The 26,904-nt window shown below is 38.1% G+C and overlaps 1 protein-coding gene across 4 annotated transcripts in view; it reads right to left on the bottom strand.

The window, feature by feature from the left end:
- The window catches only part of LOC131071252 (N6-adenosine-methyltransferase non-catalytic subunit MTB), a 59,330-nt gene that overhangs the window by 17,438 nt on the left and 14,988 nt on the right, over positions 1 to 26,904 (bottom strand). For 3 of the 4 annotated variants that reach the window (XM_058007007.2, XM_058007008.2, XM_058007009.2), the window contains exon 3: positions 16,514 to 16,597. The exons of the other annotated variant lie outside the window; for it this stretch is intronic. In XM_058007007.2, coding sequence (XP_057862990.2) covers positions 16,514 to 16,597 — 84 coding nt within the window. The remainder of the gene's footprint in view (positions 1 to 16,513; positions 16,598 to 26,904) is intronic. 4 annotated transcript variants of the gene reach the window in all.

Genomic DNA, 26,904 nt, shown 5'->3' with positions numbered 1-26,904 from the left:
CTCGATCCCGAATGATCAAGACTCCTAAGCGTGCCATCATTGCCTACCTTGTTGAGGATGCGATTGCTGAGGTGTTTGGAATTCCACGTGGAGCAGACATGAAAGATATAACTAAGGATGAATATGAAGACCGATATAAGAAGAAGATGGATGTGTGCAAAACCATAGTAAACAAGGAATGGATGATCGAGCCTAGGACTCATCATTCCAAGGCTCCCAAGACACTCATGTGCACAGACTTCAAAGATGAATACAGTGATTTAGTAATCCTGCTTAACCGAGTGATGGGGATGTTGCAGGGTGCAATATACGATGGATGGATGTTCTATTTTATCCAGGATTGTCTGAAATGAACATTGATAAATTGGTCGAGAATCATGAGTGACAATCTGGATTTTCAGCTGAGGAATGTGGAGCGATCCAGGTTATTTGCCATGACTTCCTATTTGGTGTACCTGCTTGCACAATTTGTTACATACAAGGGATTGATATGCAGAGGTGAAGTCGGGAATGGACAAGGACAATTCAAGAGTTATGAGGGGTATCCACAGCTGAACATGTATCGAATTGAAGATTATAAGAGAGTGAATGATGTATTCACAATGTACATAACGCAAATGTTGCAAGGTGGAGTCCACAAGAGGTTGTCCAAGGACGCAACAGAGCTGATAGAGAAATGTGGATCGTGGTATATACAGTTTCCCACTTTCACATACCTTAGGATTCATGGGTTTCAATCCGAACCCTACAGGCTTCCCAAGTATCCTTCTGACAGAGTGATCTTGTTGGAAGTGGTGAGACAACTTCTGGAGTTTAATTCTATCCAGAAGGAAAAGCACAGAACAGGCATGGCATTTCCTATTTCAGTTGGGAAGACATTGGAGGTTTGCCAATCCGCCTTAGCAGCCAGCACAGCGAGGAACTTGCATTCTATCAATTTGCAACATATAAGAGAAGAGAAAGGTTTGATCCAGATAAGAAAGTTGGAAGGATCAGGGGGGGAAAGTTCATCCACAAGGTAGACATAGAAGATTAATAGGCCAACCTAATGGACGAGCAGGCAGTAAAGAGAAGAATGTGGTCCAAAATGTCGGTGGATTTCATGAGGAAGTGTGGACTTTTCCTCATTCCTGACCAAGTGTTAGATGACAGGGATCATACGCATCCACAACATGAAAAATCTATAAGTATAGATGATTGCACTAACCTTATGTCAAAATCTGTTCAATTTGATGGTGAGACCTTGACTAGTTTGATTCCACTAAATTTGTTCATCATTTCCTACATTCCTAGGCTTAGAATAGATTCCATGAACCCTATTCCTTTTTGCCATTTTTTAACTAAGTCTTAAGTCCAAAACTACATTGCCATATGCTAAGTTATCAGCACACCCATTCCATATCATGATAAATGAAGTTAATTCGAACAATTGTGTAAGTCCCCAAGTGAAAACAGCAATTCACATCAACCATTGAGTTACCCACTTGTCAAGACCTGACTATAGAAACCTTGGAATCATTTTAATTGATCTTATCCTTAGCATCTGAGGTGATTTTGTTCAAGAGAGGGTAAAGTACTTTGGTATTTTATTCTGAATGTTATGTGCATAAAACACACATCAACAAGTAGGAAGACATATCTTAACATATGTTAGACATTTTTAACATACATATTAATCTACATACGATTTTAATACGACTTCCTTAACATAGGAAAACTCTAATACGATTTTAATTTACATGATACATTTAAGATATATTAAAAATGCCGAATTGAAATCCCAAAATACACTTCGACGCACGAAAATTCCTTTTGCTTATGTTCCACAGCTCTGCCTATGCGGAGACCTTGGCCTTGCCTGAGTATGACGGCCGGCAATAATTTGTTAATTTTGACCCCCCCAATCCCTACCAAAGGGATTTCTATGTTCGTGCCTGGAACTACCCTGCAAGAGGGGTTTCTATGTTCGTGCCTAGAACTACCCAAACGTTAAAAAACGCTGAATAGTAGTGGTAAAAAAACGTTTTTTAATACATTTTATTGTAAAAAAAAATTATGCCCTATACCTGTTCGAATATGAAACGAATTTTAAGTCTTTTGAAGTTCGTTGAATTTCGAACTTCATGCTTGAAATTCGGCAAACTCTGTGACTTAGGTTATACCTGCTTGGCTAAAGGAAAGATTGTTAAAAAAGGTGGTTGTAGAAGATGAATGGGATCCATTCGATCTAGGTAGCTACCTGGATAGAGATCACGAACATGTGAAGAAGGAAACCACTAGGATGTCCAAGATGACAAGAGATGAAGATGGATCCACGATCATACAGGTTGCCATTCCTAGAGTAGACAAGCCAGAAGATGAGATTATAGCAGAAGAGTTTGACTTGGAGACCATCAATCTAGGTCCTCTCACCACTGATCAAACAATGGAAGATATGAATGATATAGTGAAAATCGTTAATGATATGCTCAAATTGGAAGTTGAAAAGAATAGCAAGTTAGAGAAAGAGATCAGCATATTCAGAGGCTACCTCCAACAACTCAAGGTTCTACCAAGGCCACATGATCCATCAACTTCACTAGCATCACTACCTCCTCCAAATATAGTTGAAGATTTTGAAAAGATGAAGGCCTCAGCACAATTGTTGGATGCTTGGATCACCAAGACATTTAGAAAGGCAAAAGCATTAGTAAGGGAGTTAGCAAAGATATTTGATAAGGCTATGATGATTCTTGAGAGGACTCAAACACTCAAGGTAGCATATGATGCCTTTGTCTACACAAGAGACTTCACCATCCCTATATTGCAAGTAATGAAGACTACACCGAGAGAGACATTGATAAGTGAAGAGATACTAAAGGATTGGCAATCAACTAATTTCCATCTATGGTATAACTTGCTTCGCATGAGGAGACTCATATTTGAAGACGTCAATCTTGGCTGCACTCAAGTTGATCAAGCAATCAACACAATACACGATAAGATCCTAGAGGTGGCTGAGATTATTCTTGAGAGGAACAAGGATGAAGGAGTTGACTGTGTTGTGGAAGATTTGATAGATAAAGTGAAGATTCTCTTCTTTGTGTTGATTGTAATTATGGAATGGCGGATTCCAATTGCCTTGGGCAACATTGGAATCTGCCCAAAGGGCTGGCCCCTTTCTTCAACGTGTAGGGCTGGGCCCTATACCTCACGGCACTACTTAAACCTCACGTCACACACTCAACGTGTTCCTAAATAGGGCCGACCCTATTCAGTCAAGGCAATTCGCTAAAAGGGAAAATAATAAATACAAAGTTAATTATTAAGTAAAGCCGACCTAACTAAGACTTCACTCCACATATAAATAAATGTCAACCTCACATTATTATTCACTCACAGATCTCTCCATGCGAAATATACATCTGCTAAATGCGAAGTTTGAAGAAGCAATATTAGTGAATTATATCTGTCATTAAAGATGCGAATTTCAAGTGCAAATACCATCATAAGGAGGGCGAACTGATCTAGGTCCAAGGTGCCAAAGTTGCAGTCCAGTCTCAAGCAAAAGTGCAGACTTAAGATGCACTAAAAGTGCAGATCTAGGGTATGAGCCTGAGTGCTGGTTGGTGTGTTTAAGGTGCAGACCTGATGCTCATGAAAGTGCAGACCTATTGTTGATTTCATCAGCCCTAAGAGCAAACATTTCAGACATCTTCAAGTACTTGAGATAAGTGTTGTAATCATTATATGAATATAATCCATAATCAGATCTGAGGATCTTTTCTGGCTGGGTTTTTCCTCCTAGGAGGTTTTCCCAAGGTAATTGTGTTTGTTCATTTCTATGCTATGCCTAGATCGAGAAATCTTTAAATTTTACAACAAACAATTTAATTAGAAACTAAATTCTGATTTCTAAGTTTTACATTAATCTGGAAGTATAAAATCAACACTTTGAACCAAATGAAATGCCTTCCGAGGGACAGCTGGATGCTATCCATTCATTCACTGCACTTGCCAGCAAGACTAGAGACTTTGGACCGGATTGGGATAAAACCTTCACCACCAGCTTGGATGAAATCAGCTACCTGGAAGCGCAGTTGGAGAATCTACCTACAGTCTTGTTGTGACATATTCACACATCGCCCCATTGCAAATGGGGACCCCTACTTTTTTGCTTTCTGGGGTTTGCTTTCTAGGTTTTTTAGGGTTTGTCTATTAGCCTTTGCATGCTGAGTGTTGCCAGAGGGATCACTAGGATGGCAGGCTCTGCTTTAGCTAAAGGTGAGTCAGTGGATGCTCTAGGTTAGGGTTTCTTTGAAAGTCTTCCTTAGGGCTTGGTTTTGCTCTTGTTGCTAATTGTGTCTTGCTTGGTGAGTGAGTATCATCCTTGAAGGTCTGAGCTAGGTCAAGTTGGTGAGTGATGAAGTCTGGAATGTCATCCTGATCTTCAAATGCCCTGAAATTTGGCTAAGTCTGGAATGTCTTCCTGATCCTGAAATTTGACTAAGTCTGGAAAACTAAAGAATCCTCCAAAAACTAGATTTTGCATTATAACTCCTAGAGGTCCAAAACCACTCTCAAACATCCTGATAGTATATATGGAATATAACTTAGAGTATAAGAAAGAAGAAAGATATAAGGAAATGTCACTTATACTTAAATGTTATATTCCATACATGAATCCTGACGGAGAGACCAAAATGTCAAATTTCGCTCCTAACCCTTCCAAAGGGTCCAGAGCGAAATTCTCCATAAGACATTCTACATTGCCCAAAGTCATGAACTAGCTCATTCCCAGGCATTTGTGAAGGCAAAACACTTATTTGGAGTGAAGAAATGTGAAAATGAAGTCAGAATTTGAGCCCAAGGATGGATTTCGCTCCTGGCCCTTCCAAAGGGTCCAAAGCGAAAATCCTTATAAACCTCATTTTCTCCCTTGTTTAGACCAACATTCTAGTTTTGAAGTGATGGAATGTGAAAATGTGAAGGATTTTGGCCTAGAACATGATTTTCGCTCCTGACCCTTCCAAAGGGTCCAGAGCGAAAATACTTGTAGACCTCATTTTCTTCCTTGGTTTGGTTAACTTTTGGTGTTCTTGCCTTGAAAGGTGGTTGGACGCATGAAAAAATGAAGATTTTTTACCTAAAGGATGAATTTCGCTCCTGACCCTTCCAAAAGGTCCAGAGCGAAATCCTTATTTTGACCCTCTATTTTACCTTGAGCACTAGAAGGACCTTGTTTTGAGCTTATTTGGTGGTGGATTGCCTTGATTATGGTGAAAGGAAGTCGAATTGATCAAGTTTGAAGGAGAATGAGATGAAAGAAAGTGAGAAACTAGCCAAGAGTAGGGATTTCGCTCCTGACCCTTCCAAAGGGTCCAGAGCGAAAATCCCCTCAAACCTCAATTTCTCACTTGTCAAGACCAAATTCCTAGTTTCTAAGGCATGTATGGAAGTGTTTGACATGTTTTTGCCTAAGGGAATGACTAGAGGTGGAGGAAATGGAGGATTTTAGCCTAAAAATTGAATTTCACTCCTGACCCTTCCAAAGGGTCCAGAGCGAAATTCTTGAAAACACTCATCTTCCCCTTAGACAAGATCAGGACCTTGGTGGAGATGCAAGAAGAATGGTCTATGTTTGCCTCCCAAGGAAGATTGGAGTTGAAAAAATGAACAACCAAGCCTAAGACATGATTTTCACTCCTGACCCTTCCAAAGGGTCCAGAGCGAAAATCTCAATAAACCTCATTTTCTTCCTTGTTTGATCAAATTTTTAATATCCAAGGCATGTTGACGGGAAGAATGGACATGTTTTGCCTTTAGGAATGTTTGAAAGTGATGAAAGGTGAAGATTTTGTCCTAGAAAAGAAAATTCGCTCCTGACCCTTCCAAAGGGTCCAAAGCAAAATTCCACTAATCGACCTTTTCCTTTCATTTTGTGTCAAGCTAAGCATGGATAAAGATGAATAGAGCTTAGAAGGATCCCTAGACATGCCTTGGAGTTGATTTTTTGCCATCAACAATGATGATTTTGAGCTAGGACATGAATTTCGCTCCTGACCCTTCCAAAGGGTCCAGAGCGAAATCCAAATGGGTCCTGTCCTTGGCCATGGTCTTGAGCGAATTTCTCCTTCCAGGCCTTCTTGGGGGTCAAACAAGTGTTGTCTTCATGAGGAAGGAGTCCAAAGGTGAGAATAATGGCATAGCAAGGGAAGAAGGAGATGTAATTGTGTCCTAATCTCGAATTTCGCTCCTGACCCCTCCAGAGGGTCCAGAGCGAAATTCCCCAAAACCACCCTTTTTTCTCAATTTTATGCTAAGTCAAGTGTGGGTCAGGATGGTGTAAGATTGGAGAAGTCCTTGCGCAAAACTTTGACTTGTTGGTGATCCGTGAACATGAAGGAATTGAGCCAAATCAAGAATTTCACTCCTGACCCTTCCAAAGGGTCCAGAGTGAAATTCCTAGGATCACCTATTTTCTTTGCAAGACAAGTTGAGTTTTTGGTTTTTATGGCCTAGATAGGAGTGAGGCGATGTATCCTTGGTCTTGGAGGCGGATTGGAGTTGAGAGAATGAGAAAATAAGCTCAAATCATGAATTTCGCTCCTGGCCCTTCCAAAGGGTCCAGAGCGAAATTCCTAAAAACCACCTATTCCTTTCATATTTGTGCCAAGTCAGGCCTAGACCAAGGTGATAGAAGCCCTTGAGATTGCCCTTGAATGGATTGTTGTCTCCAAAAATGATGATTTTGGGCTAGAGGAAGAAATTCGCTCCTAACCCTTCCAAAGGGTCCAGGGCGAAATCCATTATTGGTCCTGTCCCTAGCCATGATTTCTAGCGAAATTCTCTTTTCTAGTCATTTTGAAGTCAGACAAAATGTTGCAAACATGGGAGAAGGATCCAAGGATAAGAGTCCAAGTATAGAAAGTGAAAAAGATAGACCTTGGTTAAAGAAAACAAGCAAATCATGAATTTCAGGGCGAAATTCACCAAATGTCCTTTTTCTTCCAAATTTGTGCTAGACCAAGACAGTGATCAAGGTAGATTGGGCTTAGAGATTGCCACAAGCATGTCTTAGAAGAGGTTGTGAGTGAAAGAAGTGAGTGTTTTGTCCATGACCAATAAATTCGCTCCTGACCCTTCCAAAGGGTCCAGGGCGAAATTCTCAATTTCACCTAACTTGCTCATGATAAAGGTCAAAGCATGGATCCCTAGGCTTTGGAGGAAGGAAAGCTATCATATGTTTGCCTTGGGAGGAATTTTGGAGTAAACAAGTGATAGAATTATCCTGGAATGCAAAATTCGCTCCTGACCCTTCCAAAGGGTCCAAGGCGAAATTCTTATAGGGCCTATCCCTGGGAAGGATTTTGAACGAACTTTATTTTAAAGTCTTCTTGTTGATGATTTAAGGTGAAAATGCTTTGTTGAAATGAACATGTCATATGTACTTAATCACCTTTTGGTATATTTTGCAGATGGAGAAAACCAGGCCAGGGCAAGGACGACCTCTTCCAGTCCAACATCATCAAGGACGACCAATTCTAGTCCAGCTTCATCAAGGACGACCAATTCCGGTCCAGCATCATCAAGGACGACCAATTCCAGTCCAACATCATCGAGGACGACCACTTCCAGTCCATCATCGTCAAGAACGTTCCACAAGCATTGGAAGACTCAAGGTGTTCAAGGAATTGCCAGCTATCTCCAAAGCCCTTCACTTCGCCACACTAAGGAATCACAAGATGACCAAGAAAGGCTTTGCCAGCACTCCCAGGCGGAGGTGTACTTCCGAAGAAGGATGACTTGACAATTAGGAAACTTCATTAGACACATGGGAGTCAAGGAGAGGTACTCCATTCATCAAACACATCAAAGACAAAGGAGACTCAACCAAGGTCGGTACCAGGGTACGTTGAAGAAGCGGATAGTATCAGGAGAGTTAATTAAAGTTAGCTTCTCAGCCTCATCAAATTGAACATCAACCAAGTTACAAGTGTCAGACAAGGTGGCATCCCAGTCATCATTCCTCCAGTCGGATTGGTCCACCTCAACATGTCCAGATTCAATGTACCTGACTCATCGGGGACGGCACAAACTTCGAGGCACCTACCCCTGCTTCCTATTGGTCCTCACTCTTGGAATGTAATTTTCTAATTGGCTAAGGAAGTTTGTTGTAACAAACCCTAATTAGGGTTTCTACCTTGTAATCCTAGCCATTGATTCTAAATCAATCAGAGCCCTCTGTTTGTAATGGGTTCTTTATATAAAGCCCTGGCTCCTCATTTGTAAAAGTTGATAGCAAGCTAATAGTTAATAGTTGGTTGATAGAGAATAGATAATAGTGAATAGTCAGAGAATAGGAAATAGTTAGAGTAGAGTAGAAAGAGAAGGCAAAGATTGTTGCCAAGATGTTGTTGTAAAGGACTTGTAAACTTCATTGAAGAAATGGTGAATTCTATGGGTCGATTCAACAATTTGCATGGTCTCTATACTTCTCAAATTCGATTTCATGTTATTAGGTGAGTGGAAGAAATGTGTATGATCGGTGGCGAAATATGTATATCCATACTCCTAGCAGTTTGTTGATTGCAGACTTGCCTTGTGTAGTCAACTGGAATCATTCAGCTTAAGCTTAACTTCAATTGTCACTTCTTCATTGATATGCATCAGCCTGATGGTGTCCATGCTTGTAGCGGTGATCTGAATTTCATAAAGCTTTCCTCAAAAGATCGCACTAACCTTGTGGAGATGGTCATGGGATATCAAAGCAAGACTTAGTTAGAATTTCATCAAAGGTCATTCGTTGCTCTTACATTCTTAGTATTAGAAATAGATCCCGTTTCAACTTTTCTCCTTTTTCCTTTTTTTCAAAATCCAGGACCAGTAAAATCTCACGTTCCAGCAATATCCAAAGCAAATCAGACGTTCAAGCAGTCAAAAGTAAGTCCCCTTGTGATTCCAGCAAAATCACATCATACCACGAGAAGCTTATCCACACGTAGAGAACCTACATACAAGAACCTTGGAGTTACTCCGACTGATCCTTCGGCGAGATCTTCAGCAATCGGGAAACTTTGTTCAAGAAAGGATAAGGTACCTTTAGGTATTTTATTCTGTGTTTGGTCGTGTACAAAAGGCACATCAACAAGTCCCCATAACCAAGATAGAATCAACGACGTCCAAATTCATTGAATTTGCAAAAAGAGAAAAGGATAAGGGCAACAAGACTCTAGAAATAAGTTTGTTATGATCCTATGTGGCATCATTTTTTCTATTGGACGATTTTTCCTCGTATTTTGTGCCAAAAGGATGTCATATTCCCATTGGCTAGCATTTAATGTTTTGTAATAAGTTAGGTATTTTGTAACAACAAACCCTAATTAGGGTTTAGGTGGCAAAATCTGGGCCCCAAATTTCAATTTAATCTTGGCCATCCATTGTGATAAAGAGCTCTATATAAGCTCAACTCATTTCATTTTGCATCTCATTAGATATGAGAGATTAGAAATCAAAGAAGGAGATCAATCAAAAGAATTTGAAGCATTGTTGCTTGATGTTTCAGAAATTAATAAAATCATTGAAGTGTTGGTGACTTATTGAGTTTTGAAGCATTTGCTTGTTTCTTCGTACCTTTTGTGAGAGCTTATATTTGAAAGGACAAAAAAAAATTAGAATAGAATTTGCTTTATGAGCGAAAGATACACGTGCATGATTGAAAGTGAAGCTCCATTATCCATACTACTAGCAGTTTGTTGATTGCAAACTTACCTTGTGTGGTCAACTAGAATCATTTAGCCCAAACTTAACTTCAATTACTATTTCATCATTGCTATGCTTCATTTCGAAGGTGTCCATGTTTGAAGTTAGTGATTTGAAAATCCTTCAGCTACCCCTAGAAGATTGCACTAGCATTGTGAAGATGTTCAAAGATGTTGAAGCAAAGCTTAGTTGAGTTCACTTATGATCGCCATTGTCTTACACTCTAGAATAGCATTCCTAAACTTCACTCTTTTTCGATTTTTTATAAACAATCAGTAGAAGTAGAAAGGAGCAATATTGCAACATCATTTGAAGAACGTCATAACCATTGAGATTGAAGTAAGAAAGTACATAAGTCCTCTCGCAGGTACAGAAAAACACATCATACCATTGAAGCTATCCAAAACGTCAAGACCTCTCGATTGTATGTGTTCTCTCATTTTTCTTTAGATGAGCTTAAAGTTCCATTGACTAGTTCACACTCACACATCCAAAGTGGATCGCTGAGAAGTTTGGTCACTTGAAGCTATGTGTACTTCCATATCCACCTTGGTTCATGAGAATTGTCTCGAGCTTCCACCTCCACTTCTTGCATCTTTTACGAGCAATTCAGCTCAACGGCATGTTCGTTATCTTCCAATTTCAACCTTGTGGGATGAATTCTTGCCAAACATTGTAGAGTTATTTGTTGAGTCACACATTGCAAATATAGGGGAGGATGTTGCCTTAACCTACCTATCATCACTTCATCATTGCCTCTGAGGTTGTTCTATGGGTATTTACACAATTATTTGGGTTTGCTTCATTTGAGTTGGCATCTTTTGATTTCGACATGTGGCTACTTGAGCATTATTCTGAGGCACTCATTAGGAGACCTCTTCTCTTTAGGGAGTTTCTTCTACATCCACCATTGGATTTGTTTGTTACAAAAGGGAGGAACATTGTTTGCTGATCTTGAGTTATCATCAGCATTCTTCTTCGGACATTCACTATTGGCAAAGGAGCTACTTCCTTAAGGAGGGGGACTTCATCGTCTCTACCTTTCTCTCCTATGGGTGAATCTTGATTGTACTCATACGACTGAAGCAATACTTGGGGGGACATGTTGAGTCCTGCATTATTTTGTCACATGTATGCATTTATTTCTTTTTTCTCTCTTTTGGAGAGGATTTTTTTCCCATGAGGTTTTCTCCTTTTCTCCGGTTATGAGATATTCCATTTGTTTGTACATAGGTACATCATCAAGCCTTGTAGAATAAACCCATTCGTGCATCTATTCATAGCATAAATGATTAGGTTTTAAGCTTATCCCTAAGTTGATCTTAAGGGGGGTTATTAGAGTAAATAGGTTAATTACCTAATTAATTAATTGATCATAATGAATTAATTAGGTCCCCTTTTACTTTATTCAATTAAGCTAAACTTAGGAGTGATTTTCCTATTTTAGATTGAACTATTTTTAGGCCATGTTGTTTCATTGCATAGGATGAGGACACTTGTCACAATTTAATCTATTCCTCACCTAAGGTTTGATTTGATGTTTCTTTCTCCATTTCTTTCATAAGGATTGACCATTCGTTGTAATCATTCATTCAGGCTATTGCATCAATACAAATCTCAAGTTGTTCAGCAAATTAGTTGCTTTTGATCTATCTTTGTGACAGGTATTTTACTTGTTGGTGATTTCTGGGAGCTATGGTTCAACTGCAAATTTACCACCTAAGTGAACTAATATCTAAATTATTTGTTGAGCCTATTCAAACATTCTTTGATAAAGACCCCACATGTAACTAATGAGGCAATATCTATTTCATCTCCAACAAGCTCGACCAAGTTGAGGAATACCCAAGCCAAAAAACCTGAGAATACTACAAGCAGAATTTTAAAGGTAATAATGCATTTCCAAACATGTGTTGCATATATGGATAGAAAACAACAAAGCAAGTAGTTAAGGTGAATGCAGTAGTTTGTTATCTAATTGGAGATGGAGACCTAAATTCAAATTTAACTAATGAAATGGCAAAATTTTGTTATTAATTATTAAAGGTTGTTGTCCATTGAAAAACCAAATCCAAAATTGAAGCCAATTGAATCCATTTACCTGCAAACTTGCTAACAGAAAAATTCCAAATAACCCTAGCCAAAGGACAGTCTAGTTCAACTCTTACATACAACACATTTCCTAGGGAGTTAGACAACTCTTTTAACTAGATTAACACGGATAAGGATCTTATTCTAGACAACTAACCAAAAGAACAAATTGACCTCAGGGTAAGATTTAAAATCAATATTTGTGACCGAGGAAAACAATCCAACAATGGATCAAGGAGCAAAGAAAAACATGTGGAGCCACACCAAGAACCATCTAGCGTCGCTAACCAAGCTAGCTATCTTCTCTATCTATTTGACACAAATTAACCCTTCTATAGACCTAATAAAAAGTTGACCTATTGTAAGATAACCTCATTGGAAGCGTATTTGGCCTCGTATCTTTCTAGACTTTTAGTAACTCTCTTATTTCAATATGGTGAACAACACATTTCCCCCCTTCGAACATTTTAAGGACACACTTAGAGACTAGAAACTATCCAAAGAGGCTAAAGACAATTAAGCAACCAAGCATCATCCCAAAAGAGAACACGGCTTCCTAACCCTACGCTCCATTTTGTCCTCTTCCAAAAAAGTTCTCTTCCTTCACCAACCACAATCAAAACCAAACGGAAAGGAATCATATGAGAGAATTCTAAGAGACTTGTTATTGTCCAAATACTTTGCCTTCGTAATTCCACCCTGATCAACCTTATCCTTCAATAATATCCATCAGATTTTAGCAAGAACCTTATTTAAAGGTCTCAACTTCCTAATTCCAGCTTGTTGGCTTCTTTGGGAGACTACCCAATAGACCAAGAAAAATCTTTTTTTGTCTTCAATTCCCATCCAAAGATTTTTTTTTAGATTTGCTCAAACTTTGCAACAATCTTGAGGGGAAGGAAGTTTGAAAATAGACATGTTGAAGGTTACTTTTCAAAAGTTCAACTTGTTTAGCTAAGCTAATAGTCTTTGCATACAACCAACTTCCTCTAAAAAAATTTCCAGTAGACAATTACAAAAACTCTAGGGCATTTTGCTTTTAAACAAAGTAATACCTAGGTAAACAAAAGGAAGGTCCTTAAATTGACGACCAAAAATCAAGCAATCCTTCTTTGTCTATCAAGGGGCGTGTTGAAAAAGAAAAAGAGAGTCTTCTCCCCATTAACCATTTGTCTTAAAAAATCACATAATTCTCTAAAAATCCTTTAACCTTGTTTTCTCTCACTAAATTTTCACCCAAGAAAATAGTATCATCAACAAATTGTTGATGAGATATAGGATTGACAAATGATGAAAGTTCAATATGTTTTATCCTTCCTCTATTTAGCTCAGCCACATAGCTTCTTCGTAATGTCCCTTTTTTATGTGGTCTAGAAATATAATTAAGTAATTTAAATTAAGATCTAATTAATTTAATAAGGTCATTAATTCCTAAGTTAAGTGACCACTTTATGTCAATGAGACATTATAATTAGGGCACTTTATTATTTCCCAAGCTAAAATGAAAAATTAAAAAGAAAGGGAAATATGAAGAGAGAGGGAAATTGAAAGGGTATGAAGAGTTTCCAAGAAGGTTATAAAAGAGGAGCGAGAGGCTAGATGGAGATATGTTGAGTTTATTCTTTCTTTTGAATTGAAACCTTCATGGTTTTGGGGATTGGAACTTGTCCATTCTTAGCTTCTTGAGGACGCATGGTGAAACTATCCACCCTAACTGGTATCTGGCAGAGTCACATAGATTTCACATTTGTAAATAACATCACTGGTTAGGAAATTTTATGAGGTCTCTTTCAAAGGCAAAATTTGTAGTTTAAGATAATTTTTGTGATATATTGGTATTCCTTGCAAAAATTATATTGTATTCCATTCTAAATGGATAAATAGATTTTGGTGGGCTGATTTGAAAATTGTTACGATCGATGTTCCTATTGATTTTGGCATGGCATTAGAAAATGAAGTCATAGCAATATTCAAAAATATTATTTTCAAATATCGATTCCCATGGTGAATAAAGGTGAAGCGTCCTGAAGTCAAAAAGCTTATGCTCCCAATAAAGACAAACACCTACATCGAAAAGGGCTAGCCGTAGCCATTTTGGTAATCATGGATGTGAGCTGGGCGCAAACATAATATAATCATGGGCATCATCAGTGATTGAAATATTTGAAGATAATTCTTGAATCTTTCAAATGGGAGACCAAATGACATTTTGGGAAGCACTAAAGACGTGAAGCAGAACTAGTATATTTATTCTACCTAGCGTGGCTTTTCTTTTGCAAAGCATGATTTCCTCCTTTATATCATGAAGATTCTCAGAGTGGTGCTTTATAACTTCTACCTGCTCCATTATCTATATTACCGTAGAGCATATCTCTGGCTGAGTTGATGTTATTGTCTATTCTCAGAAGGTGTGAGTATTTGAAATAAAGTGCTTGGAGTTCCTGACTTTGTCTTTAGCATGACTTTTCCCTATTAGTTCTGAGTTTGACATGGAGCTCCATGAGTTGCCCACTAGTAGTAGCTTGGCATGAGGAGATTATCATCTCTATCTTATCTTGGCATGAGGAGATTACTATTTGGGAGATTAGAATAATCAAATATTTTGGCACTTAAATATCTGCGAGGAGAATGAATATTTCTGATGCTTTATAATACACATTTGGCATGTATTCCTTTTTGGCTACAGCTCTTCTCGGGTGTGAGTTACTATAATTGGCGCAACCCCTTGTCTTTGCACATTAACTTGTATTTCGTCTTTGCATAAGTTTCTCTCTAGTGAGGGATCTTCCTTAATGTTTGTGGCTTGAGATATTCATGGCGAGTGAAGCAGCGTGAGCCTTCGCTTAGGGACATCATAAATTTTGCCTGAATATTTGCTATATCATTGAAAGCCTTCAGTTGTGATTCCTTCTCCTCTTGACACAGCACTTCCTACCATATGCGTAGGAGTCTACACAAGAACATGGAATTAAATATGAGCTATTTTTAAGAGTTAATACATATTTCAGAGTGCTGGAAATATAATTTCAGATTGCTCTATGCATTGTAAAGTTGTTGTCTGATTAAGGCTGAGGGCCTAGCTTGATTGGCGAGAGCTTCCAATAGTAAAGCACAAAGTCACGAGGTCTAGTCTCCCCCCAGCCCACGTGGTACCGAAGGATGTGTCACGCCAGCGTAATCGGTCACATTAAAAAGTTCAATCCGCGCACTGCAGTTTATAGTGGGGTACTATTCCCGATTCCTACAGTCTAAAAAAAAAATGTTGTTTGATGCAATATCGATTACAGAACTGAACATATAATAAAAGCTTTGCATTTTGAGATCATGAACTTCAGTCCCTTTTGCTGGTCAGACCTCAGGATGGATGTTTGACACTGTTTGGAAGAAGTGATGGGAATCTTTAAATTGCTGCTCATCATACATCAAAGATTGCTATGTTGACAAGCATTTCCAACTCCTTATCTGCTGTTCATTTCTGAGTTTAATTGCAATGCGTATTGGATTTCATATCAATTCTATGCCAACACATCTGTATCAAATAAAGGTCAACTTAATACATCCTATTTCTGCAATTACTGAGCAAAGCTTATATTGAGCTGGAGGAAATAAGCAATATTTACTATTAAACGTCCTTGTCAATGCATTATGCTATTTTTCTTGAAATCTGAAACTTCTCTCAATTTAGTCAAATCAACTGTTTGATTAAATTATTCAGTTGGGAAATGGTGAAAATCTGGGGCAATATTCCCATAGCAATATTACATTCTTCCTAAAAATTCAGCCATGATAACAAAGGAGGAGGGGTAAGATCTCCCTATCGCAACCCTCTACTACTAATGAATAATCCAGCGAGGGATACATTAAACAAAACCAAGAACATAAGGTAGGAGATGCACAATAGAAATTGAATCAATCCTATCAACTGTTGTTGGAATCAAAAAAAATTCCAACACTCTATCTAGGAATAACCAAGATACCCTACCCTGCCTTGTCCATATCCAACTTAAGAATTTGACTAGCTTTCTTATTTTTATTCATACAATATTCACTTCATGAACAGTTACAATGGAATTGAGGATTTTCCTACCATGGACAAAACCACTCTACAAATCAACTATAAGAAAAGGGAAGTATAAGTTTGAATTTATAGTAAGTGGTAATAAAGGGGTTTTTGTGAGCAAACTCAAACTATCACAACATCCTTAATGCCACTGTAGTTATGCCTGTGCATATAATAACGGTTAGTTAACCTTAATCTTCTAAAAAAAACCTGTGTTTGTGAAGAGCAGAGATAAGTAAGATATTCAAATATGACGGGCTTATAATCAAATTTGAAACTCAGAACATTTTTGGCATTTAAAGATGATTCATAAAAAGATTCTACGGGTAAAATAGAATATCATCTTCCTTATTAACAATATAGATTCTCAATTCCACTTTTTAATATTGAGCAAGCACCCTGTAAACCTATGTTGACCTCCATAGAAAATCGATTATATGAGTTGGGGAATAAGATGGGCAAATCAGCACAGTGTGAAAGACTTCAGCTTCTGATAAATCATATTAGATTTTGGTGAAGAGAGATCAAATTTAAGGAATATGAGAACTTTCCAGATATTTTCAGAAGCTTTAAAAATTAAGAAGAAAATTGTCTGCAGTTTTTAAAGCCATATAAAAATACCTTTTTGAGACAAAGACGTCCCTGTTCAAGTCCCACACCATCACCAACCCAAAGAAAAATGAACGATGGAGTATCTGCAATTGCCTGCAATTTCAATAAGTTCAATAACTAGCCTACAAATTTCAACAAAGAATTGGATAACAAGAAAAAAAGCATAATCTAAATTATTTACAATGATAATGTAATGTCCCCAATTTTTAAGTGACAATTAATTAAATTGATTTTTACTGAGTTATCAAAAAAAATAAAAGATATATTCAAATGATGACTTAATATTAATTTGTTTATTAGTAACATAATACTAAATAAAATTCTCCAAAATATTATTATTTATGTCAGCCAAGTCGGCCTAATGTTCTCGATGTTTCTTGGAGATCTTTATAAGGAGGCTGAATGAAAGAAGGAAGGCATACTTGACTTGATAAATGATTTAATATATTTCAAGAGACAAAAACCTTCAGGAGTAACGAAGGGCTGGACGAAAACCCGGTTCTTCCAAAGAGCTGGATTCGCGACAGAGTCTACATCAGGGCCAAATTTGTGAAGTCTCCGTTGGAGACAAATTTGTAAGAATCAAAAGTTTGTTTCAGAAATAAAGATATCTTTCTTGTTGGGAAATAAGGTTATTATATTGTGAATTATATTTGTTCTGCGGCTTGAATATATGCAACTACTTTATTTACTATATTGCTTTTCAAAAATTTGGCATATCATAAATGGGATCCAATTGGGTAAATTTCTCTATAGTTTGCCGCATATTGCATCTTGACTGATATTCTAATATTATTGTGAAGATGTGGTTTGGGCTATCGGCAGCACATTAATATTATAAGCTGGGAATTGTAATCATTTGATCGAGGCTATTACCATCGCTTATTTCTGCGGATGAATTATATAAACTGACTCATATTGAGTCATATTGAATAACGGTTTATTTGTGGGTTCTGATTTATTATAGGGTTTTATTACAAGTATTGGCGTAGGGAATGATAATTGCGAGAACTAATCAAGGAGTAGGCTCAAACAAGCCCGATATATCAAAGTTAATATTATTGGCTTTTTCCATTCCATGGCAAATATTGATTCATTGTGTTGGGCGGAACTGTGGTAAGGACCTGGACAATCCGCACGCACTGTGAGAAGAATCACACCTGCAATGTATGGTAGTAAGAGACGAGTGTAGCAGTGGACCACAACAGAATTTTAAGTCGTGGCAAAGTGAGGTCGTGTGAGTCGGGAATCTCTTCTGAACACACGAAGTCTGAAAGTCACAGCAAAAGCTTTGCTTACGCCTTCTAATGCAAGCATCTGTCATTCCCTGCCAGGCTACTCGACTCCAGATAACACAGGAAAAATAAGATAAAGGCATCGAATTGGGCCGTTGAGGTATAGCGATTGCAATCACCAGGTCTGCATCAAACCTATTCAATATTTCAGAAGTAAGAATCATATTGTATGATCTTCAATAATTCTGGAGCTGTAATTTCTTTCCTTCCTCCCAAACAGGGCAAATGATTTGTGAATTTTTAGTGGATTCCTAATTTGTAACAGACACTTGCCATTCTAGAAATGAACTTAATTTATAGAAGTTAGTAGCGTCGAAGTTTATGTTTTCTGAGTTAGTGTATTTCTGTGGCATCTGAGATTTAAAATGATGCTATACTTGATTAATGTGTCTGAGTGTAAGAATTTCTGGTAATTGTTTTAAGGAAAGACAATACAGTGGTATCGGAGCCTCTGATCCTGCTACCCTGGGGAAGGTGAATGAGTGAGAGGGAGATTGAGTATCAGCGGCATGGAAAAAAAAGGGGGGGTTTCTATGGCTGATAAAGAGGACATTGCAGAAGCTTTCTTCAAAAGGCCTAAAGAGTTCCATGTTAGCATTTTAGAAACCATGACAGAAATGGTGGAATTATTTAGGGGTCTCAATCAGCATCAAGATGTTAATAGAATTGCAAATGACAGAGGCAAACATAGTAACAATAATGAGGAGAGATCTACAGCAGAAGGAGAAAGAGCATCAACAAAAAATAGGTCATTCAGGGCCAAGTTTTTGTCAAAGGAAGATATGGGAAAAGGACAACTTGACCAAGCTAATGAGATGGACCGACTTCATGATGAATACAATGCTTTGAGTGCAACAATCCATGATGACATGACCTTCACTAAGTACTGTGGACTGAAAACAAAAGAAAAAAGGAGGAAGGGATATGATAAATGGAAGGACATTCAGCATCATTTGGGGAAGATCACAATCCCCAATTTTGATGGGACAAGTAGTTCATCAGCAAGGGCATGGTTACAAAAGCTGGATACATATTTCTCTTTGAATCCCATGCTTGAAGAGGAGGCTATTAAATTTGCTACCCTGCATTTGGAGGGAGTAGCTCACAAATGGTGGTATCATGGAATGGTGACCCAGGGGCATGACTCTATTTCCAACATAGAAGAATTTAGCCAAAGGTTGATTGAGAGGTTTGATAGGACAGATCCAGAAATTCATTTCAAAGACGTAGCATAGCTAAAACAAGAGAGCAAGGTGGAGGATTATGTAGCAGAATTTCAAAGGCTTGCAGTGATGGTACCGGATGTAACTAAAAAAAGGCTCATTGTTCTATTTGTTGAAGGCTTAGTTGAACCTCTCAAAGGATTGGTAAGGTCATTTGGTCCAAATACCTTGCAACATGCTATTAAAAAAACCCTTGATTTGAAAGATTCAGTGACTAAGAATAGCTTTACCTTGGAAAACACAATCATGAGGACAAGTAGAAGGTGGTGTTTCAAGAGGAGTCCAAAATTCCATTCAAGCCAAGTAAAGAAGATAAGAAGTTGGATTTTGAGATTAACAATGAGGTGCGTAGGAAGTTGTGCTTCACTTGTAAGGAGCCATGAGTGCTGGTCATAAATGTTGTGGAAAAGGACAATTGCATTATATTGAAGTTACATCTGATGTTGATGATGCTATTGATGATACTTCGGAAAGTCACAATGAGGAGCATGATGCTAAAGATTTAGTACAAAGTGCCACAGCTTTACTTTCAGGAAATTCTACGCATCAGCCATATAGAGTAAGGGGAGTGGTTAATGGACAGCAGTGACATGTTTGGTGGATTCTAATGTCCCTGATTTTGAGCCAAGGATATAAAGCAAGATTAATTAAGGGAATAAAACAATAATTAACTATGAGGGACCAAAAAGCTCTAGTATTTATTTATTCATATTTGATTAATGAAGGGAACATCAAAGTCTTCGGTGATTTATTTATATTAAGGCTTTAATTGAAATATTTATCAATATTGGAGGCGGCTAAGTGTTTGGACACATGAAACATTATAAGCGTAAGCTAAACATATGGTGCCTTGGGTTGATTTATAATTGAAGGTGGAAGAAGTATTAATATTGGCCGGCTAAGTTAAGTTTATTAACATTTAAATGTTAATATTTAAAAGAAAGTCGACAGAGAGAAGGGAATATATAAGAAAAGCATCGTGGAGCTTAGGGAATTATTCATTCATGACTTGATAATCTTTTTATGATCTTTTCTCTGGGAATCGCCACTCTGAGTGATTATTCCAGGACGAAACCCCTAGTTGTCGATTGACTTGGACGATACCCCAGGTCAATGTTTTAATGAAGTCCTTACCATTTTGGCTTAATTGCAGCCTTCAACTTGCAGTTCAGATTTATGAAGGAATTCAAAGAGGAGTTGCCTATAGGTGGGCGACCACATTTGTGCTTCATATTCAGTTTGGTGGCCAACAGACAGCTGGAAATACAAATCGCAGACTTGGCTGGAATTGCAGGTGTGCGGCAGCCATTCACAGGCTGCATTCTTTATACAGACCGCCAGATCAAACCTTGAAAGGCACACATATCGGAAAAATGCTGCCTTCGTTATTGGCTAATGACTTGGGTATGGGTACAGATCTGGGTATGTAGTGCATGCATTCTTGTAAACTTCTGAATAATTGCAGCATTAAATATTATTGTAATAAGTACCAAATTACACTATATCAATAATAAAACTCAAGGCTTTACAATTTCAATAGGATAAATTCTGTTGTTTTCACCTATTGCAAGTACTTTTGTTGCATGCATAAAATATTCATGATATGAAACAAAAACAAGCAAAGTTTCGAAAGAAATCTATAAACTTCATTTAAACCCGCCAAAAGGAGATTTCATGGGTAGTGGTGCAACTCAAATTTTGTGAGTGATAGCTTGGTAGCAAGGGAAGGATTCCCATTAGAAGAATGTTCATGGTTTTGTGTCATGATGGTTGAAGGGTTTAAGAGGATACCACAGATGCACATTGAACTTGATGATTACACAATCACCAATTTGATAGGGATTGTTGATTCCGATATCATATTGGGAATTCAATGGTTGCATTCTCTTGGGCAATATATTCAGGCCTTTCAGCAGATCGAGTTGGAGTTCATGGTGGAAGGGAAAAAGATAATACTGAAGGTCTTGGTGGATGAAGCACCACAAGTAGCATCAACAAGGATGTTCACAGCTGTGATGAACCCTTGCTGGTTCAATCCTTCAACCTGCTGTAATTTATTATTCTTTTTTGTGTGTTTTAAATATTAGAGATTGTCTTTCAGAAATAATCAGAAGTTGTAGAAGGGTTTCTTTAATTCTCAACACATATTGAAAGAATACATGAAATTAATCAAGTGAAGCAATAAACTAGAAACTTTAGAAGCATACCCGTAGGTCCTTAGCCAATTTATTGAATTAAAAGAATTCAATCAGCAACTTTCAAAGTTCTGATCTTTTATTCTGAAACAATTCAGATCTGCTCTTATTTAATACTAAGGCACCCACACAGTGGAAGACGGCGCCAATAAATGAGCAAGCTGTGTGTTTGGGAAAAGCAACCTCCAAACCACAAAAAAATTAACAGCAAAACAGTAAATAGGAAACCTACAACAAATCTGCCTTGTAAGAAGCCAAATCTGCCCCAATTTAATTCAATTTGACTTTTGAATGAAGCCAACCAAGCTGCAACAATTCGATTGATCTTTCACAATCTCAAAGCTACTGAATTCTGAAGAATGCACGCTCTCCAAAACAGGTTCAAACCCTAGCCGCCATAGCCAAGTGCTCAGAAGAAATGTCAAATGTTCAATATCAATGAATGAGGTTTAATTTCATCTTGGCTGCCTAAAAACCCAAAAAGTACGATTTTTGGCAATTAGATTTTTAAAAATCATAACTTGCTTTTAGGGTTCCCAACTTAATCCTAAAAGCAACGCCCAACTTAGGAGATATTAAATTTTCACTTAAACAAATTTAAGTGATGCACTTTGTGGTTTTATTTTAATATTTCATTAAAACATTAATTGCCTGTGGGAATCACTTAAAAATTCATATCTCCCTCACTATTGCTCAGAAACTGAATCTGTCAGAAGCTGGGGCCACAATTCGCCATGCCAATGAAAATAGGACCATGTCTACTTTTAGCAGTTTTTCCCTAAAAATTAGGAAATCCTCATATAATGTCAGAAATTGATGAAACGAAGACCAGAACTGAACTCAACACTAAACTAGAACAAATAGACAAACCACTCCTCAAGATACTGCATCACTGACCCCCTTATCCATACCCTGTTAGCCTACAAGGGTCCAAAAATAGGCTAACTCCTCAAACCACTGTCCTTGACTAGGATGGGGACATTACAGTCCGCCCTCCCAAAATTTGCTTGTCCTCAAGCAAACTCAATGCTGGATGCTGTAAAATGCTATCACACTCCCAAGTAGCATCCTCTATCGGCAGATCCTTCCATTTAATCAAAAATTCCCTAATGACACTTCTCCGCAAATGACGCTCTTTGAACACCAAAATGGCCTCTGGCACTAGCACTAACTTCCCCTCATCATCTAGGGGTGGTAAAACTGTAGAAGGAACTATCTGTTGTCCCAAAGCCTTCTTAAGGCATGACACATGGAAATCTAACTCATAAGCCACCTGGCCAACTCGCCTGGTAATCTTGAAAGGACCATAATAACGTGGCTTGAGTTTCTCTAAGCCCTTCTTCCTAAGAGAGGAATGTCTGTAGGGTTGTAGCATCAGATACACCATATCCCCAATCTCAAAAGATCGCTCAACACTCCTCTGATCAGCATATTGCTTTTGCTGATTCTAAGCCTTCTAAATATTATCACGAAGTGCTCTCATAATATCCTGGTTCTCCTATAATAGATTCCCAGCACTCGGTACTCTACAATCGCTCATCAATAAATCCAAAAAACTAGGAGCATCATATCCATACAAAGCTCTGAAAGGTGTCATCTGAATAGTCATGTGGTGAGTGGAATTATAACAATACTCGCACAAATATAACCACTTCACCCAAGCCTTCTACTACTCTGAAATGTAGTTTCACAGGTATCCTTCCACCCATTTGCTGACAATCTTTGTCTGTCCATCAATCTGGGGGGTGGTAACTGCTACTCGGAGTGAGCTTTGTCCCGCAAAGTCTAAATAACTCCAACCAAAAGTGACCCATGAACCTGTTGTCCCTATCACTGACAATACTCCGAGATAAACCATGCAATCTGAATACCTCACAAAAGAAAAGATCAGCCACCTGTCCAGCTGTATAAGTAGTCGTGATCGGGAAGAAATGTGCATACTTAGTCAACCGATCGACTACCACATAAATGTTGTCTCTTCCTTGAGCTTTCGGCAAGCCCGTAATAAAGTCCATAGACACACTTTCCCACTTGAATAGGAAGTGGCTGAAGTAACCCTGCAAGAAAGTTGTGCTCCTGCTTGTTCTGCTGGCAGACAGAACACTCTCTGACGCACTGAAGAACATCAGACTTGAGACCCTTCCAAGAGAATCTCTCCCGTACCTACCTATAGGTCTTAAAGTAACCAAGATGTTCAACCATAGGTGAATCATGGAAAGTCCTCAATACTATGCACTTCACCTCAGAACCTGGGACTAGAAATATCCTCTCTTTGTAAATGATGAGGTCATTCACAAGAGAGTACCCGATGTCCTGTACTGTCCCATCAATAATACTAGAGGCCCATTTGGCATACTCTACTATAATCAAGTGTTTCCAATCTTCGAAAACAGCTGCCATGAAGCTCAAATGGGAACGACAAGATAAAGCATCAGCAACAATGTTCTGAGTCCCTTTGACATAGTAGATGTCAAAATCATAATACTGTGACTTGCTGACCCGCTTCTGTTGACGCTCATTTAGATCCCGCTGTCCAAGGAAATGTTTCAAGCTATTATGATCAGTTTTGACACAAAACTTGCTACCAACTAAATATTGCCTGAACTTGGCCATTGCATGCATGATGGCCAACATTTCCTTATCATAAATACTATAGCTCCTCTTCGGACCCCGAAGTTTCCTGCTCTCATAAGCTATAGGATGACAATCCTACATAATTACTGCACCAATACCCTCTCCACATGCATCACAATGAAGCTCAAAAGGTTTGGGGAAATCGGGTAAAGCAAGAACTAGACATGTAGTCATCAATTGCTTGAACTTCTCAAAACACTCCTATGCGAGAGGTGTCCAAACAAATGCACCCTTCTTGGTCAAATCAGTAAGTGGTGCGGCATGCCGTGAAAAACCACTAACAAACCGACAGTAGAAGGCACATAAACCAACAAATCCCCTGAACAATGGCACGAACCTTATCAATATCCATGCGAACTCCCTCTCTGCTGATTATGTGACCCAAATACAAAATTTTTGCCATTCCCAATGCACACTTGGACTCTTTGGCGTAAAAGGACTCCCTGTCAAGTATGCCTAAAACAGTATCCAAGTGAACCAGGTGCTCCTCCCAAGTTCTACTGTAAATCAAAATGTCATCAAAGAAAACCTAAGTTACCGGTTCGGGTTCGGATTCGGGTTCGGATTCGGGTACGGATTCGCGGATTCGGCAAAAAAAAAAAAATTGGGTACGAGTACGGGTTCGTCCGTACATATATATATATATATTTTAATGTTTTTTAATATATATATATATATATGTTCAAACTTCAAACATCAAAATTATATATGTTCACAGTTCAAACATACAAATATGAAACATCAAACATACAATGTAACTTTCCCATACAATGATACATAAATGATAACAGATAAATCATAAATCATAAATCCATAATTGCCAATGCCAATAAATATTCTGATATTGATATATCATAAATCATAAATGTAATATCATATTCATAATTTGCAAAAAAGATAATATTCAAGTTTCAAGTTTCAAAATGTGAAAATGTCATGACACAATAAAGTATAAAGTTAAACATTCAAATTACAAGCCATCTATGGGATTTAAATTCCATATTCATCTTCATCTGAAGCATCCAACCCAAGCCCACGGTCATCAAGTGGTTCAAATTCAGCATCAATTGAACCAATATCAAATGGAATGCCACTCCCACTAGCTATGTCTCTCTCAAATTCCATAACCGCCTCGTCTATAGAGACTTGGCAAAGTTGTGCAACTGTAGCATCTAAATCAGCACAATCAGGGGCTAGATCCCAATTCCTTGTTACACCCTCACTATATTCAGGGTCCTTATGTGACAACAAACGAAGGTTGGAGTGTACGTAGACCAAATCCTCAGCTTTCTTTGCACCCAAACGATTACGTTTGACTAAGTGGATGAAGGAGTATGTACTCCAATTCCGCTCAGCTGAAGAAGAACTTGCAACCTATTAAAAGTTAAAACATAATTAGAAATTTATAAATTAAAATTATAAAATAAAAATATGATAGCATCAAATGGAATTGGAAAACTATAAAAATAAAAAATAAAAAGATACATACTTGGGAGTTAAGTTTAATTGCAAGAGGCTGCAAGTAAATGGAGCCTTGACCATGTACATACCACCACTCATCAGCATCCATCCCATATCTAGCATTAAGAGCTACAACATCATGATTTTTTGCAGATACAAATTGGCCAAACTCCCTCATGACAATATTTCTTGTCTCCTCATCTTGATATATCTTTTTAAAGGCAGCCCTATAGCCAGAAGCAACCTCTGCATCTCTATATGGTGGCACCCTCCTTGGTGTTGCAAGCATCTCTGCACTATAAAATTTTGGCGTCAAAGCAAATGCTAAGAGATGTAAGGGGGTGGTCATCTTGTTCCAACGGTCAACAACAATTTTCTGCACAACTTTGAAAAATGTTTCCGTTGGGTCATTTTCTTTTCTATTTATTACTTCTTTTATTTTTTCCACCATGCAATCCATGCCATCATAAATCTCGCCCAAACATGGGCGATCAGTATCAGCATACCTGATCATGCTCATGATGGGCTCAGTGAAATTCAAAACATATTCCACATCATCCCACCATTTCTCACTAAGGATCAATGCTCTTACTTTTAGAGCTCTTTCTGTGTGGGACTGCTTCCATACACTCCACAAGCTGTTGATGACCATAGAACTCAAGGTGTCTCGCACCTTCAGAAGTCGTCTTAAGACGAGCGTGTGAGATGCAAATCGTGTTTCAGCAACCTAACATGACATAACAAAATACACAACATATATCAAATGCAAGTCTATAAAAAATACAAATTTAAAACTAAAAAATTAAAAAATAAAATTTAAAATTAGTAATTATAAATTACCTTCAACAACTCCAACTTGGAGAAGGTCCTGAAAATGGCTTGTGACATATGATGATTAGTCACAAACATTTGAATCTCCTCGCCCTCCGCATATAGTTTTTTCACCCAATCAATTTGTGTGCCAAGCTTTTGCATGATTAAATTGAGTGAGTGTACTGCGCATGGTGTCCAAAAGATGTGACCATATGTAGCCTCCACTATAGTCCCTGCTACCCTACAATTTTTAGCATTGTCAGTTACAACTTGGACAACATTTTGAGGCCCCACCATGTCAATGCATTCTATCAAGATATTGACAATGAAACTTGCATCTTTCACTTGCCCCTCACAATCCACTGCTTTCAAAAACATTGCCCCTTTAGGACACACTGCTATAACATTGATCAATGGCCTATTTTTACAATCTTTCCATCCATCAGAAACAATGGTCACACCTGTTTCCTGCCATGTATCTTTGATGACCTTCAACTGTGACTCTATGGATGCTTTCTCCTTTGCCAATAAGGTGGTTCTCACCTTTTCATACCCTGGACAAACATAATCAGAAGGTGTATTGCAAAGAGTATGCACCATGTCCCGAAAGTAAGGTGATCTAACAAGGTTGAAAGGAAGCCCATTGCCATAAAGGCAACGTCCAATTTTGGAATCTGCAATCTCTCTCAGTTCATTTTTTAAGGCAAAATCCAATGGGCCTCTTTTCCGTGAAGCCACAACATTCTGATTCTCTACTGCACCAACTGGTGGGTTTTGCA

Source organism: Cryptomeria japonica, chromosome 8 (genome assembly GCF_030272615.1).
Source record: "Cryptomeria japonica chromosome 8, Sugi_1.0, whole genome shotgun sequence".
NCBI classification, from domain to species: Eukaryota; Viridiplantae; Streptophyta; class Pinopsida; order Cupressales; family Cupressaceae; genus Cryptomeria; species Cryptomeria japonica.
The sequence above is the reverse complement of the archived record's forward strand: the minus strand, read 5'-3'. Positions and strand labels throughout refer to the sequence as shown.